Source organism: Misgurnus anguillicaudatus, chromosome 22 (genome assembly GCF_027580225.2).
Source record: "Misgurnus anguillicaudatus chromosome 22, ASM2758022v2, whole genome shotgun sequence".
NCBI classification, from domain to species: Eukaryota; Metazoa; Chordata; class Actinopteri; order Cypriniformes; family Cobitidae; genus Misgurnus; species Misgurnus anguillicaudatus.
In genome coordinates, this window is record NC_073358.2 from 32,979,134 (window position 1) to 32,997,837 (window position 18,704).

Sequence of the window (18,704 nt, forward strand, 5' to 3'; positions counted from 1 at the left end):
CTTTGGGTGTGCATTATTTTCTTATAATTCAATGGCCCGTCGTCAACCATTCCTTATGTAAACCGCACACCTAACCTTTTAAATGTCTTAAAAATGGGCACCAGAGCAATGTTTGTAGTAACCGTGTAATAAGTGTAATAATTGACCACAGTCCTTTAAATTATTCGAAAATAATGCACACTGGTGTTGAGCCACATTACCACCTTGGGTGTGCATTATTTTTGAATAATTCAATGGCCCGTCACCAATTATTCCTTAATTATTTTGTAAAATAATGTTGAGTGATACTACACTGTAAAATTGCTTGTTGCACTAAATTTTTTTATTTTAACCAACTTGAAATTACAATTAATTTCCACTTTCTTGACTAGTTAGGAGTTGCTATAAATTATAAAAATAAAGTTTAACTTGCGCTAAAAAATGTTTTTTTTTACAGTGTACTATGACCGTCATTGGGACTTAAATATGTTTGTAGGAGCTGTTTTCTCTGTTTTGGGCTGTGCATGCTGAAATTGTAATTTTATCCATTTAACTTTAAAAATACAGTTAATTCCCAAGTGGATGCATTTGAAAGCTTTGTTTTTGTGCTGTAGTGTGAGTTGTCTCCATATGTCAATATGCCTCATTCAAATTAGCTTGTTAGCAGAGAAGTGGACTTAACAAGGTGTGGCAGATAAGGGATGGATACAAATTGTGCAGTCCTGTTGGTCCCTAGGGCTGGAATTGAGAACTACAACTCATCTTATGAATTTTTCACATTCATATGAACTGTATTACATGGTAAGGGAAACAAATGGAATTGTCATAGTTAAAGTAATAGATAGAGGCAGGTCTAAGGATACAGAGCACTGTGGTATATATCAAACAAAAATGCCTGTCTCTGTGATGACGTGGACCCTTGATGTGTTGTTACAATATAGGAAACCTTCTTAGGAACAAGAGAGTTCATTTCTGTTCTGCAGACAGAGAGAGTCCATTATCTAAAATCAATAATTGCCTTTGATAATGTCTGATCTTCTACTTTAGTATTGCAATGTTTAAACGGGTAAGTCCAAGGAGGGTTCCATGTTGTTTCACCGTATTTATAAACTATAATAGCAGAGAGGGACAAAAAGCAGTAGCCTACCAACGCATTTCCACAACGCGTTTTCACGCATTTGGAAAAGCGAGGCGCTAGAGAGCACTATTCGTTTGAATGCAAAATACAATTTCCCCACTAGATGGGGGTAAATCCTACTTATTGTCCCTTTAATACATTTGACAGGTTTGGTGTGCATGATGCTGTAAAATAGTCAACACACGAGGAACATTTCTCAGCCAATCAAAATAAAGCATCAACAGACCCGTGGTATAATGTAATGATGTTTGGGTGTCACCTAATAAAATGTTTGGGAGTCACCTAATAAAATCTTGTGCAGTCCTGCTAAATGTATACCACCATCGCACATACAAAAAAATATCATCTGTGGTGAAAAATGTACAGACGGACCACCAACTGCGCTGGAGTTTGTTTGGTAAATGGGCTTCCTCCCTGAAGAGAGAGACATTTCATGATGAAACCAACATTTCTGGCATTGTGCACAAGTCATAGGACACAGATGAGCTCTGTGTCCTACACACTGCTGTTTAGTCATTTCTCGAAGGTTTTCGAGTCAAAGCGCGTGGGAGCCGAAGAGCATGTGGAGAGTGGGAGGGGGCGGAGCTTCACAGACCTCTCTCTAACACACTCGCAAGAATCATAATTACTCAGATGCCCTCTTTATTGAGGCTGTGAAATCTTGAGGAATCACAGCCTTTTAGCGTATGTACCAATCTGAGTGGAAAACTGAGGCATCATTAATTCTCTCAGCAATACTCTTTACTTTGTTATTATAGTATACACCGCATCTGACAAATGGAGCTTTAATTATGTAAGCACAACTACATAATTCACAAGCATGCCAGATTTTGAAATTAAAAGAAGCATGCTGTGTTTATGGAAGACTGTTCATGAATGGACCAAAGATAAACCATAATGGAAAATCCTTGGAGTTGACCCAAAAGATAACAAGTGAAAATACAGAGTGTTCCTGAATTCCTGAACTTGCGTGTACTCGGGTCAGGTTTGAGTTCTCCTTTCTATTCTGCTCTGAAAGGAAGCCTACATCAGTATCAAATCAAAGTAATTCCTCAATTGCTATGGCCTTTGTCTATGACTTGTAGTTATGGAACGAAAAGGGCTTCCCCATCCATTCTGCAAAAACGTGACTCCCTCTTTTTCTATTAGCGTAACTGTTGGCTCATAATAATGTGAAACATAAATGAAAGGAAGGTTGGTACTGGGTCAAGCAAACCATGACGTCTTCAGGGTTAAACATTTTCTGAACACAAACACTCTTCACAGACAACCTCTGGCCAGCAGATGGGATACGCTCGAGGCACGTGCAGTGGAAACCAAGATGAAATCGGCTCGTGGCGAAAGACCTGCAGCAGTGGAATTACATAGCGGGAAAGTGTCAAGATTCCCATTTTCCTTTTAAATAGAAACTAAAGCAGGTCTTAACACACACTTGGCCCTTTAATGACTGAATTTCCAGCAACAATTGGAAAAGAACGGTGAAGGTAAAAAAGAGAATCGCAACTGTATGTGTGTTTACTTATTAATGTTCAGTCTTACTCGGCTCCTGAAAGATTTTCATAATTGAACAAGCATGAATGGAGAGAATAAGACAGCTCAAATATAGGAGTGAATGAGAGGGAGGGAGACAGGCATAAAAGAGGGTGTGCTGCTTTGAAGAACTGAGGCGATTCTTCTCTTCATCTTTCCTAAGGCTATGTGCCTGTATTAGAGAGCCTGAGATGTTGAAGTCGAGTGCTGCATGGGATACACTTCAAATGCTTTGATTATGGAGTCACTCGTGTCTCTTTAGTGGCAGTGTGCAAAATTATGTCCAGAATTATCTAGTTTTATATTGTAACATTACAAAACAATATTATAGACTCAACAACACTGTACAGACACCTGCTGGTTTCATCGGACGTACGCGCATGGTTTTGGTCTGTGTTTGTTTATTGGTCGGGCTAGTACAAATACCTTGTTGAAAATAAAAATGTTCGGTTTCCTAAAAAATAAGGGAGATGGCGAGCATGGATCACCACTATGCTAAGAGAGGTTTTGGCAATTTAAGGATCTGTAGCCAATATTGCATACATTAATAATTTTACACAACAGCGTTAGCTCAGTGTAGTAGCTGAAATGCTATAGCTATGATTTGAACTAAGGTAATCTATTAAAGACAGTTTCATTGGACGCACAGTTTACGCGATTACATGCCTGATCCAAAGTTACATTTTGCCCTCTGCTTGTTTATCGGACTGGCTAGCGAAAATAAAAGTGGTTTTCAAAAGACGAAGGGAGACAGTAAGCATGGATCACTGACCGCTGTGCGGATTTGGCAGCCAGGCAAGAATTTAAGAATCTGTAGCTCACTTGGTGTACATTTATTTTACAAAGTAAAGCTCATTGTAATGGTAGATACCTCTAGCTATGATTTTGAACTATGCAATTTCCTGCAGGGTTTCCCGCAGCACTTTGCAGTTCAAGTGGCCCCCCTAAGCTGGTAAACCCTACCACCTTAACTATGTCGTCCAAAAAAACCTGGCTGCACAAAAGGCCGTCAAGTGCATCTTGGAAAATAGCGCGGCCGCGCTTCACACCGCGAGCGGGCACGCGCGCCACACGGCCAAATGAGAGACAGACGTGGTCCGTCACTGTCTGGAGGATAACTAGCCAGTTATAAAACATCTTGGAGAATAGCACGAGCATGCACACACGCCACAAGGCCGAAATGGTCACTGTCTGGAGAATAGCCAGTTGATAAAACGTGTGTCTTTGAGAACTGTAAGTGGACTTATGTTTTGGGTTTATTTTAAGCCTGTTATTGTATTAGTCTATAGTTCTTGCATATTTAAAGTTAACTGGTGATTTTGTCTGAGCAACTTGCTAGCTAGGTTGCACGTGCCTGTTGATTCGATATAATTGTTGAGCCCTCTTGCTCACGTTATTTATGTGCATTATTTACATGCTACAGTAGTTACACTCCTTTAAGATAATGCAATTAACAGGGGGAAATAATCAGTTTTTACAATCTTCGCGCTATCTATTATAGTTTAACAACATCTGCTTCAGTTTATGTTTATTAACCCTTTAGTTTCGCTTCATCACACAGCTATTCCGGTATCTGATAAAAACATTTAATTCATTAATAATCTAGTATGGGTTTATTTTCTGTCATAGTTTCTTCAAAATTAAGTTTTATTTGAGTGTTAAAATAAAAATATTTTCATTTTCATCATGACGCGTACTCCCCACCCCTTTGATTGCCACGCCCCCCTGCCCAACCCTACCACCTTAACTACTTAAGGGGGTTTTCACACCTGCCTTGTTTAGTTCGATTGAATCGTACCAGAGTTCGATTGCTCAGTTGGTGCAGTTCGTTTGGGCAGGTGAGAATGCAGCAATCGAACTCTGGTGCGCACCAAAAGCGGACCAAACAAGCGGGCCGAGACCAGCTTGCAGAGGTGGTGTCGGTACGCTTTCAAACGAATTCTAGAGCGGTTCGTTTGTGGTGAGAACACGATCCGAGATCGAACCGACCTAACTGCAAAAGTACTACGCATTTTGGACTAAACCAGCTGCCGTAGTCAACTGCGCAGTGCATTATCAAATGAGGAAGTGTTTGTTGACCGTTTCTATTAGCAATATTAGCACAATGACAAAACGCGGACATACCTGGAGTTGCAAGGAGGTGTGGGCGGAGCCTCGAAAATTTTTTGTCTTCACCGTTTGTAGTGCATTAAACCGCTGTTTTCAAGCCGCATCCGCGATTCATTCTGAAAATGAACAGTTTGTCTAGAGTTCTATATACAAACTATGTATAACAACCACGGAGAATAATTACAGCGCGCAGCCGTCTGTCCATGGTGTCTGCTGTATTATCCTTCTTTTGTTTACTTCCGGGGGTTCCGTTGGAATTTGCCGCATGTTGATTCTGACCAATCGCGAAGCCGTTTAGGAAATATGTTCCAATACATGTGGCCAATGAGTGATGTTGATCTTATCACATGACAGAATTTTGGTTCGTTTCAATTGGTGCGGATCAGAGCAATCAGTGTGGTGTGAAATGGAACCAAATCTGCTAAAAAAGTTACAATGTAAAATTTTTTGCTTTTGGTCCGGACCAAATGAACCGAATTACAGATGTGAAAACGCCCTAATTTTCTGCGGGAAACCCTGTACTGGTTATTTATTTTGCTTGTTATTAAAAATAATCTACTCTAGAGGGACTCGGTTGCTATCGATTCTTTGCAGAAGTCTACTGGAAGCTAAGTTTGGCCACAAAAGCGTTTGTTTTTGCTGTTGCCGCTTTTTTATATAAAAAAGCTTAAGACCTCAGTAAACTTAAATGAAAAACAGATTATCTGAGTCAGAAGCTGCACTGGCTAGTCAGCTCCTACAAGTTCAAGAGTTCAAGAGCCCAAGGCAGTGTTTACAGCTTTGAAAGATCGAAACTCGTCTGCAGGTCCTTCTCCAATTAGAATTCTGAACCCAATGTGCCAGTGGGTTCAGATATAACTTAACATGATATTATGTAAGTTTAGTGCGAAATCATCTGTTATGGATGGCAAGGCAGGGGAAGAAATGGGCCTTAGTTTCCACTTCTCTCCAGATGTGCCAGGGCAATCACTGTTCTAGTTGGGGGTTTCTGCTGATTGAGAACCACTTTGCCTTGACCTTATTTTGTCTGTTTTATTTATGCCATCATAAGAGAAACTGACCTCAGATAACTGACAAAGGGGAATGTCTTGAAGAGATTTCCTTGGGGAATGACCAAGATGGCATTGGACTTAAAATTAAATGGATGAATATCCATATGAGTTGGGGATATTACTGGTGGAATTAGAGCACTAATTCTCTTTAACTATTGGCCTAATTGTGTGTTGTCTGCACTTATTGCACTTTATGGAGTCTTGGGTTAATCTCTCTAAAATGTTTAGTTCTCAGTTTAATTCATAGTTTAGTTCAAGCTTTTGAATGGGTGATACACGCATTCTTATCATCTAGATTGGACTATTGCAATTCCTTATATTATGGAACTCGCAAACATGAACATATTACTCCGATTTTAGCACCCCCTCACTGGCTGCCGGTCCGTTTTAGAGTTGATTTTAAAGATCTTTTATTTGTTTTTAAGTGTCTAAATAATTTAGCCCCCCTTTATCTATCTGAGCTTTTAGAGCAGTACAATCCTCCCAGAGATCTTAGGTCAGGTACACAGCAACTTTTAACTATACTTTTAAGGTCACCATGCCTTTGCCAATGCGGGCCCGACATTATAGAATAGTCTGCCTAACCACATACGTTCTGCATCTACCCTTTCAGTTTTTAAATCACACCTGAAAACATATTTTTATTCAGTTGCTTTTAATAATTTGTAACCTGTCTCTTAATTTTCCTTTGTAAAATTTTTTGTGTGATATTTTATTGTTTTGTAAAGCACATTGGTCAGCTTGCCTGTATAAATGGTGCTATATAAATAAATTTTGACTTGACTTGATATTAACAATTATTACATCTTTCCAATCTATTTAAGATTATGTTTTATGCATATTATAATGCAATTATTTACTGTGTCCAGTGTTGTATTGTGTGGCATAATCATGATCCCAGACATACAACCTGGCTGAAATTACAATAATGCTATTCTCCCAGGTACTCTGACACCATTGACCTGTCTTGATAAATAGAGTCAGAAAAAGGGTTGGAGAGACAGAGAAAGGGATAGATAGACAGAAGAAGGATGAAAGGGTTCCCCAGTCAGGGTGTGCCAAGGATTCCCTCAAAGTCATTTGGGCCGTGTCTGCTCGTCTGGTGCAGGCACATTCCAACATTGTGACTTTAATCTACCCTAACACATAAACTCTCTCTCACACATACACAAACTCACTTTTGTTTCCCAGCTTTTAAATGAGTCTTTCTCTACTTTCCAATCTAGTTTAGGACATGCTTTCTCTTTCTCTCTTTCACTCTCTCTACATCCACACAGCAAATGAAAACAAGTGGCAGTCTGTTTACACACCAGTCAGTGGGAGAGGGGAAACCCTTCCTGGAAACAGTTGCCAGAAACACGCAGCCAATAACATCTGTACCCGGGTAGGTACAGAAGGAGGAAGTTTCTGACCAGTGCTGTAAAGCAGACGCATGATGGCACACAACAGGATGTAGTCATACTATGGTCCAGCTGAGCTTTACAGTTTTTCCTGGCCTAACTGCGCATGATTTGTCTGTAAATGTAAAGTAAAATGTAAAACTTTCTTTTTCACTGAAACAACTTTCTGCTAACATGACCAAAGTTGCATGTGCAGGCAAGTATAATATTGGCCAATAACAAACACACAAGTACACTGTATGTTTCACCTTTAACTGACCTAATAAAATGCAAATGGATCAAATCCACAGAGACAGTACTTTAGGAAGTCTTTACATTGAACTTCAATGTAAATACAAATCCATGTTGTCTTAGATGAAACTTTAGCCTTAATTTCACAGACAGGGTCACACATGAGCACATATAAACGTTAACTGTGCAAAACCTGACCCTGTGTGAAGTTTCTAGGGCACTGCTACAGTACATTACCATATGTGGTTACTATAGAGTTATGAGTGCTTTGGCTAATTGTTATGTGGTTGATACAGGGTTTCATGGGTAGTTTCTAGGGTGTCCTGGGTGGTTCTTACATTGTTGCTTACTATCCCCAGCCAAAAGCTGTCATTAAAAATGACACTTTGGGTGTTTTCAGTGTTGCAATATCATTCGGTTCGCATCCACAAGGCAATATTTCCAACAGTTCAGACTTTGTTAATACAAGTCACATGCGTGTTAACTCTCTTAAATTAGTCAAAGTGCATCTGTTTATTTTTCGTGATTCCGCAAAAGTTGTCTGTCGGGATGGATTATTGTGGCTTTTTTGGTAACTGCGGTTAAATGACTTTATTATTTTGAGCAGAAATCAAAATTTAGGCGGGACAACATTCTTCCCATGTACCTATTGCAGAGAAGAGATTAGAAAACATTTTCATGTAGAACAGGTGCGCCTTGGTTTTGAATGGCATTGACGTGCTCATCAGAATTCGTCACCAAAGTGCTATCAGGTAAGTTCATGGTTAATAAAGCAATATAGTTAGTTGGTCTGTTGGGTCGGATTGCTTTTGCACTTATAGCGAACTGCTCCAGAGTTTGTTTGTAAGCTGGCCGATTGATTCAAGCGGGATTGCCGTGTTCACATATGCCCAAACTAACCGAACCAAGGGAGAAAACGCATCAGGCCCCAGCAACAAAGGCTCAGGTGTGAAAACACCCTATGATGTTTTGGTCCCTGGCTTGTGCTCCTCCTACAGTCTAACAAGAGCATGCAGGTTGTTTCTTAAGTCCAATTTATTGTCGTGCATAACGTATACGCCGTAGGTTATCCGTAGCCTCTGCGTAGCCTGATGTGCATCTCATCAAATTTTTAAACAAAGCAGTGACAAAAGTCACTGTTTATTTACTTCTATCACTGCTGGTCTTCTGAAAACATAGACAATAAGCTGCTTTTTCTTCTTTGTTTGTGAGTTAAACTGGACAAGCTGCTACTTCATTGACCGTCGCGCTGTTACTGTGGTTACCAGCGGTCTGCATGTGTTTGCACGTCGACGCAGATGACGACGCAGAAGTATACAGAGGGGAAAATAAGTATTTGACACATCAGCATTTTTATCAGTAAGGGGATTTCTAAGTGGGCTATTGGCACAAAATTTCCAAATATTGAATTCATACAAAGAAATCAGAACATTTAAGTATACAAGTTAAGTCATAATAAATAAAGTGAAATGACACAGGGAATAAGTATTGAACACACTTTATTTAATACTTACTAATAAAAATGCTGATGTGTCAAATACTTCTTTTCCCCGCTGTATATGAAAACCGACACATATCCAACCATAGTGGCTACGCTGTACGACAGTGTTCTTCATTGCGCGGCTCGGCAAGCTTTAATTTGTGGCTCGCATGGCAGTAAATAATACAGTGATATGAACATTGATTTTCTGCTCCGGATGCTAACTTTGTTAGAAAACCATACCTATTAGATCAAGATGAACGTAGATACGTTTTTTTTTCCGGACATTTTTTCTGGAAGTGCACCCGCGTGCACAGACTACATCTTTAATCATTCGCAAACATGTCTTTTGTGAGAAAGTATTTCTAAATCTGTGCGCAGGACGTTAAGGTGTTGGCACAGGACAAGTTAATCGCTGAGAAACAATAGTACATTCGCAGGGCTCTCACGCTTTCACTGTGAGATACATGCATTTCAGTCAGTTTGTCTTTCGTGTCTTTTTAAGAGACTGATAACTTTTCCTGCTATATACAATTATTGGACGAAGCGCAGGGATGTTATCTGTCGAGTTGTCCAGTTTAGCTGTCTCGAGTTTTTCTCACGCTTCTCTGATATCATTCACTTTGATGAGCGGTGCACGCAGAGCAAGATCCGATAAATGCGGTAAATAACGCAGGTTTCTTGAATATAGCCAAATTCGTGTTAAATTATTAATTGATTTATTTAAAAACTTCCCAACTGCTTTTCAATCAGAAGCTTTAGCTTACCTGAAACTAAGGAAAGTAGACTAAAGGCTTCCTGAAATTAATGAAAGAACGAGAGATGTATTTCATTATTATTGCCATGTAGTACTGAACATGTAACCTTATCTCTCTCTCACAAACACATCTTAAAATACACGTTGATGGCAAGTTCTGCAATCCTACTGTATATAATACAGATTTCATTTAATTTTGATACATATGTATTTATTTTTTTTATATGTAGAGCAATTTATTTTATTTGGATAAATGTGTGTGTCTTTTATCAGACTTAATATTAGACAATTGTTATAATTTATATCTGTGCTGGTCAGTTATCAAAAATAGGTAACATTGAACTGTCATTAAGGGAAATCATATTGTCTCAGTTACAAATTTGACTGGTAAATGATAAAGAATGATTTGCCCTTGTATTTATTGCATTGCAACAGATTGACAAATTGATAAGCAGACATGCTATTTATGAATGGATGTAACTTTTGATACTTTGCGGTAAAGGCGGCTCTCCTATTGACCCTGACCTATCAGTGTGGCTCTCATGAAAAAAATAGTGAAGACCACTGCTGTAGGACGTACGCACAACTATAATGAGCTCTTTAGGGTCCATAAAGCAGACATATTTAGACCAACAGTATACTCCTTTTATAATGTAATACACAAAAAACTCCAGGGATGGCTAATCAGGTCATGAAACTGCAGCAGAGGGAAAACTGAATGACTATTATGAAATTGAAATTAAAGATTCATACCTTCTTGTTCTGTTGGTCTCAACCATGAAAACAAGTTTTAAGAGTAGTTGCTATGACCACTACTTGGCTCAATGACACGACTGAAAACAGCATCTCATTGGGAATAAAGAGCATCAATGACACGTTCACACAAAAACATATTACGTAACAGAAATCCTACTCCTGATGAACACTGGAACTAATTATAACTGTAGTTCAAATGTAGAGTGCCAATACCAATATATCTCACAAGACCATGATTTCATGTGTTTAATGTTAAAGGCAGTAAACAATTCCCTGTGTCATGTACACAGCAGCCATTAGCAGTAACAAGCCTCCTTCAACTTCTCAAAATAACTTGAAATACTATTATAGTTGTGAAAGTGTTGTTGACTTCTGCTTCTGATAGCCATCATGGAAACAAAAGTGCAAGGACAGTTTGAGAGCTAATTTAATTTAATTTAATTTAAGTGCAACAGGAGATTATTGTAAATATACAATATCATGTGTATTATCATCTCTGACATACAGGAACTAATGTAAAGCACAAAAGAAACGTAAGAAAAAAAAAACAATACCGAATAGTAAGCAAGAAGAGCATCGTGTAAACTTTAAGGTGCCCTGAAAATACTATATCAACTTGGGAGTCAAAATATATGACTTTTTGGTACTTTATCTTTACAATTCAATGTATTTGTGATCATCCCTTGATTTAGATGTCAATCATTAGCATTATCCTTTATTGTTCCTGCCTTTGAGGTGGTGTTTACATTAGAGCATTCGTGTTTTAAAACATTTTAAAATGAAAACGATCCTCGTCTATACTGGCATTTCAAAAAATACTGTATCTTCGCCCACACAACCATAAACACATGAAACATGACTATTCACACACACTGACTGCGCATAAAGGTGTAAAATAACTTATTACTCTAATAATAGCTTATCTTTAGCGCATGTATGCAGCTTAGGGGTGTGCGATATTGGCAAAAAATTATATCTGGATAACGATAACTGACTAACATACACGCATACCTAAGATTGCTCACTCCGGAATCAAATGTGCTGCTACATCATGCTCTGAATGACCATGCAAATGTATTTATTTCTGGGCACTGAACACTGGTTTTTGAAGCAAATAATATACGTGATAATATGATTTTGTACATCGTTAAAAGAACGATATTATTGCAAACGATAACACTACATGTTTTAGCAATTGTTTTCAATGCTGCGGTTTGTTACGCATCAATGAGATGCACAGTGTTCCTTTTAATGTAGTCTGGATAAAGACGTAAACATGGCAAAAGTAATGCGTTTTAAAACGTAAACGCATTAATGTAAACAGGGTCTGAGTTTATAGTTCTTAGAAATGTAATAAATGACACAGATACAGTATAATAATGTTAATAAACATACCAAAAGCCATCAAAGCCAACCCTTAATATGTGCCCTATGTGTATATGTGTAATATTTCAAGTAATTTATGCAACTACCAATTTTGACAAGTTGGTTTTTAAACGTTAAGCATGGTTTTTGTTTGTCTGTTGTGTTGCATAACACCGTTGCTTGATTGCTTCTCTCTAAAGGGGGAAGCTCGTGTAGTTTCCACTGACAGTGTACAGCTTCATACATCACATACTAATAAAAGACATCAGATCTTCAATCTGCAACATACACACACAACATAAATCTATGCTCACTCTTGGGGAACAAAGATTATTTACTTTAAGTTTAATATAGCTTTAACTTAAAGTCTGATCACATCAAAGCAACAAAACACATTCAGCCTGATCTGAAAGACAAAACCATGTGACAGAAGACAGAGTTAGACTGAGCTAACCAAACGGTTAGCCACAAGGAGGTGATGCAGGCAGCTGAAGTGGGAGGTGAGAATGAGGGCTGAGTGACAAGTTAGATCACACATACACAAAAACGCTACTGTATATGATGTGCTAATGATAACACTGTAGACTCATCACTTGAACAATCATGCACGAAAAAGCATTTCTTTATCATAGTAATATATAGTGTTTCCGCTAGGATTTTGTGGAACTGTGGCACTGGATGACGTCAAACACTAATTAACATATCTGTGACGTTATCACGTAGACGATCCCTGCACCGGGAGAGCGAGACCTCGCGTCCTCAGCTCACAGGGTAGTACTAGCGACATTTCCTCATTAAATAAAAGCTATAAGGTGTATTGAAAAAGATGCTAGGTTCTTAAGTGCCTCTTCTATACAAAAGTCTAGTGAAAGAGCTGCAAACACTGTTGGCACAAATTAGAAATGAATAGGGAAACGCTGCATTACTTAGAAGCTGTGGTTTCTCGCCATGGTTAAAAGTGTGTGTAAAATCTGCCACCAGCAGTGCAAGAATAGTTAAGCACCCCTAGCTTAGCCGTGGCAGGGAGGACTTCTGGTGTGCCGCCGTGCCACAGCAAAATGAATATAGCAGAAATGCTATATTTAAAAAAAGGGAATATATGTTGCGTGGCCACTATGTACAAATTCCTGTGTGCTGATGATGCAGTAATGCAATATGATGCTTAAACACCTCACAATTTCACAGTTGCAGATTTCAATGCAAATTTGAATGCATTTTCTGTAAAAAAATAAGCAGCATCTATGTGGTCTAGTTTTACCATAATTTAAACAGCTGCAGCATTAAATATGCCTTAAGATGTAAGCATTGGAGAAGCAGTGGTAAATGCACCACTTGTAGAGCGCAAGAGGCGCTTTCTGCGGTTTGCACTAGCTTATGGTATTTTATTGTGGTTATACTAATACATTTGGCCTACAGAAAGTGGATGTTGAAATAATTCCTCAATGAAATGTAAACTTAACCGTTGACGTACAAGTTCCTTCTCAGCACATAATGAGATGGGATGATTTTTTTCCAAACATGCTAAAAGTGACATGCGGTTATGTAAGAGCTACAGAATTTGGAAACTCTTTGCTTGTTTTCATGCACATCCTGATTAGGGAACTGAGAAAGAGTCGTCCCTGCAGGTTTAAACTGCTCATAGCTGATCCAGCCATTGAAAAGACTGTGGCATATTAAAGAATGAAAACCAAACTAACACGCTTGAAATAACATCTTGAAATAAGCTGACAGCTTAGCTCTCGGTGGGCTTGGAGAGCTGTTGCATGAGCAATGTGACATTTTCGTTTTTTTTGTCTTTTGTAATATGGGACTTGATGAGAAAAAACAAAAGAATACAAGCATAAGTCTGCATATAAGAAGTTTTGCACATATTATTTGACATACCAAATGTAGCTCTCTCAGAAAGTGTCCACTGTGTTTATCTCAAATAAGAGATTGAGAGCATCAGAGAACATAAGTGAGAGAAAGAAGAGTGGGTGTGTGTGGGAGAAAGTGAGAAAGATAAAGATAAAAGACAAGTCAAAAAGAGAGTTATTAGATGTATAGCAGTGACACAGAAAGAAATATAGGTTCCCTGTGACAGGCCTTAAGTCGGCGAGTGTGTGTCCAGTAAGCACATGGCAGCCAGCAGTGTCTACTACTATGTTCAGTAGCAGTCATCTTCCCCTCTGTTATGTTAACTGGCAGTTAGGTTTAACAAACACGCATGTGCACAGTCACACACGAGAGCACTCTTTAGCAAGGCGCGCAAAACTCTGCACCACAAAGATTGAAAAACCAAACATCCTCTACAGAGTCCTTAGATCACAGCTGTAAGTAAGAAAGCTGCAACGTGCGCACACACACAAACAGCAACAGATCTGTACAAGTTACACAATTTGCAGGTCAATATGGCAAGCCTGCTCCAGCAGAGGACGAAAAGATGTGTTGATCCATTAAGATGAATTTTGAAGACATCTCATTACAAACATTGCACGGTCACTGACTTTTCATTCATGCAAATGTGGACCTCATCTACCTTTCTCAAGGACATATTAGCTAACCAAACAGACGGCAGACAGATAACAGCAACAACTTACCACAATTACAGTAGCATGTAACCATTGGTCTTCTGAGATGAACAATGTGATGCGAATGACCTCATTGTACTGACTGTTTGTGCTACTTAGTGTTTACCATGCTAAATTTTGTCTTTTAATGAGTACTAATGGCCTCCTTTTAAGATATTGCCTTTGGCAGTGGACTGGTGACCATATCTCAAAGGTGACTGAAGAAATCAATGCTGACTATGCAATGACATAAGTTTCTTAACTTACAAATCTCGTCTTTTCTATGTCATTTTTTAGATGACACTGAGTCAACGTAAATAAATGGCGCTTCACTGGATAGTACGGCCTGTTACCAGTACGGCTCACTTGAAACCTCAACCGGGGTGGTACTAGGTACTGTGCAGTGTGCACTGTGAAAAACACCACAACGAATATATCGCAAACGTGCATATTGCAATACAAATATCGCAATGGTTTGCAATAACTGGATGCAGATAGCAGAGAGGTGAGACAAATGCATTAAAAGTTTATTTTTGCCATAAAGAATTTAAAACATGTATGTTGTTGTTACATCATTTTCTTGAAGAGTCATTTGTCTTGTTATTAGTATAGGCCAAAAGCCTGGATATCAGTTCAATTTTGTTCGCACAGCCTTGCAAAGCTTAGTTTATTTGACTTGTACGTGTACATAGAGGTCAGATGCATGCGCATTGTGACAAACTGCAATCACCTCCTGGCCTACATAGTCCCTGTCCCAAATGGCGGACTTCATGTGGACTTTCGGTCTCTTGGACTTAAATTGTGTGTGCTCGCTTAGTCTACTAGTCCGTAGGTTGTCACATCTGTAATTTTTATGCTTCGAAGTGTGCTCTCCAGCGCCCCCTTTGCACCCCGATGCAGTCTTCATCAAAGCACGCACTGCTGCAGGCTTCACGCACTTTACCAACCCAGAAGTCCTTGCAAAAGAGCAATCAGACAAATCAGACGATGGATGGGAGAAGTTCACACATGTACTCGCGTCAAGGGTCCCTAAGGTCTGCAATACATGATGTCATCAAAGTGTGGAGTCTTAGAAAGTCCACAAGTGCGGAGTGCGTCATTTGGGACAGGGCCATACTCCTGTACACGCATGCGGCCTGTGTGTGTAAAGTTCAAATGGTAACAAAAATCCAGCGGTGTGGGTAGTGGGTACAGTGCGTCGTTCTACTCTTATGAAGAAATTTGCATCACCTGCACTGTATGCAAGGGCTCAAGTCCTCAGGGTGAGGGTACTAGTTTATATTTCAAAGATTGCAAATTTGCAATATCTTAATTATGGTTGCTATTATCTTAAAAAATATAATGTATATAATATAAAATACAATGGATTTCCCAGAGAAGAGAAAAAAGGATGAGACTAATACTTAATGCCCATGTCGAATTTTTGATCGAAAAGTCTGTGCCAAAATCACCTTTGAAAAATAAAACGTGGGAGCTAATATACAATAATGATTAATGGCTTAATGGTAAACAAAACCTCCCGCCCGCCTGCATTAACAATGTCCCTGCATGTCAAAGAATAATCTCTAAAGGGTTTGAAGCATTTCACACCCACACAAAACAAATAAACAGGCATAGGACAAAAACAGTGTCACACACACAAAATGCACATAAACAAGGCAGTGCAACAAATTGAGAAACAATGCCTCAGAGAGCACATGCAAATTAGTTATTATTTAAAAAAGCAACTGTAAAAATGCATCACGCACCACCTATCACTGTTATATCAACTAAAGATAGCACAACTAAGCCCAAAAAAGTTTTTAGAAGTTAAAGTAGACGTACACTAACAAATGCACTAGGTTAATGCGTTGTAATGTTCCACACCAAGGAGTGTAATATGGTCATAAAGAAAAGGGTATTCCCTGCGGCATGTCAACCAGGAAGTTGACACATCAAAACGAAAGAGCCACCATCTACAACAAGATGTTACATTTTCCATTAAGTAACTGTTGGCCTCGGAGTACATGAAACAATGTGCAACAAAGAGATCCTGTACAAAATCACTTTACAAAACAGATCCAGGCACAAACCACAACACTCGACTATACATTTTATAATAATACACAGTACTTTGTGTTATTCATGTTTAATGTTTCTGTATTTGTTTTCTGCAGAGCTCAATAAAGTACATCTATGCAGGATAACGGCAGATACATCAAATACAAACCGCAATATGAGCTGATCTACAAACAGCATTGCCTGCTCTCCTCAGAAGGAACCTTCTGTAAACTACATTTAATTAGGTTATATTAGGGTTAATGAGATTGGTCCTGCACAGCAAAAAAGTCAAGTTAAAGTTGAGCGTTGCTGAGTATGTATTTAATAAGTTAATGAGTGTGACGCTTTTATGGACCCAAACGGAAAGTCACAAGATAGTTGTGCTTATGCAGCAGAAGAATCTACATTGAGGTCAATGCAAAGGGGACTCTATTATCTAACACACAAAGCTGTACACATACAGTCCTCGGGACAGGGCAGTCACATTTGCATCCTGAGCAAATGTCTGCAAACTTGTTCAATATGTAATAAATTGTACTTCTGCAGCCCATGTCACTGTGACTTTTACTGAAGCACTCTTTAATCACAACTAAGCTCATGGTGTCACTTTATAAGAAAAAAATGCAAAATTAATATTGTAATTTAAGTAGACACACAGATTGTTGGACTCTGCTGCTACTATTTTATTAAGCAACTCAAAATCTCCTGTACTCCTAAACGCAAGTCTCCCGTACTGTCCACATTGATGTAGGGGGGAAATCAAGCTGTTTTGCACATTCTCTGAAACAAATTGTAGTAGGGTAATGTAACTTGAAGCGCACTGTTTCTCTATGCACATTTTGTCTCAGTGAGGAAGTAGAAAACTGGTTTCTCAAGTTCTATAACACTACTCAACAGTGCATTATCTAGCTCTTTATCTCTTTAAACAATGTTTCCATTTAAAAGGCATGTACATGTAAAATGTATTGACCACTGTACGCCTTTAAGCCAAAAGGTTCAACAGCTGATTGAGCGTGGGAGAAATTCTGCGGTATACAGACACATGCATCTCTGTCCTGCATAATATTATATCACCACTCTGTGAGGCAGCCAGGGACCTTGCAGAGGGCAAATTTCTTTTAATTTGACTAAATTCAAACTAAGGGTCATAAAAGAGGATGAATGGAAAATGGTGTTCTCAACAGCCATTATGCCCCACCATGTCATAAAAAGGAGCAGAGCTTAACGACCCCTGCAGTTTATCTGATAGATGATTTCAGCACTAATTTGACAGTTACTTACGTAAAAGAAACTCATCACAAACATACACAGTCACCAAGACTAAAAATACGACATATCTAATTGTGGCGGTCACCATTACTGTTTTAATATATCTAAGACATAATATATATAAGCAAGGTTTTTCTGGTTTAGTAAAGTTATGATGCGAGCTCGACCCATGCATCGAACCAGCAATATTTTTTTTACTGTTCATAGACATCTTAATCTTACTCTCCTGACTTGTTTCTTATGACAGTAGAGATTACAGCGACCACAATGCACAACTTTAAAGGAAATGCGTCAAGTTCTGCGTTTAACAACTTCACCGGCACGAGCACTGCGTTTCCCTCACCTAACAAATCTACTTGCAAAGACCGGTGGGCAAGCACACGCGCGTTTCTGAGTTGTACTCACCGTTGGGTCCATATTTGTCCCAATTGATTTTCACTTGTTCCAGAGTGAGTCCAGTGTTTTCGTTCACATTGAAGTTCGCTAAAACTTCAGATGCGGATTTAGTGTGGGCGTTTTCCATCTTGAGGAACTGTTTACTACGAGCACTCGCACGGCATGTATTTATCAGCAATGATGACGGACGGGCTGTGAGAAGTGAACCAACTTCCACCGAGGTGCTTTCAGACCGCCAAGCGGAGGTGGTAGTCTGCGCAGACGTCCACCTGCCCCCTCTGCAAGCCGCCGGTTTGAGCCCGTGTACCTCCTCGAGTCCTGGCTGTGAGAGGCTGTTCTCTGTGAGCTTGAACGATGTGAATGCGCCCGTCTGCGCGCGCGCTCCGCGTCCTCTGAAGGTGCGCGAGGTTCCCGCCTCTTTTTCCGTGAGCTCTCGTGTTCGAGCGCCGTTCGCAAGCTCTTATTGGCTAGCGTTACCTGAAGGAAGAGAAAAGAGGTTTGCGTTTAACATATAAATATATAAAGAAACGCTGTCGTTTTACAGAACTGCGACGAATGTATTTCCACGGCAGGTGAATGAAATGGTAAGCCGCGTGCCGTGGATGAAGGGAGCTCAGGAGGTGAGAGCGAGTTCCCCAGAGCGCGTCATTCTC

General features: G+C 39.3%; 1 protein-coding gene across 1 annotated transcript in view; it reads right to left on the minus strand.

Annotated features, from left to right (window-relative positions):
• atp2a3 (ATPase sarcoplasmic/endoplasmic reticulum Ca2+ transporting 3) overlaps window positions 1-18,675 on the minus strand; it is a 76,627-nt gene extending 57,952 nt beyond the window's left edge. Inside the window, exon 1 of the mRNA XM_055199425.2 lies at window positions 18,061-18,675. Within this exon, the coding sequence (XP_055055400.2) occupies window positions 18,061-18,178 (118 nt within the window). The 5' untranslated portion in view covers window positions 18,179-18,675. The remainder of the gene's footprint in view (window positions 1-18,060) is intronic.
• Between the last annotated feature and the right edge of the window lie 29 nt (window positions 18,676-18,704).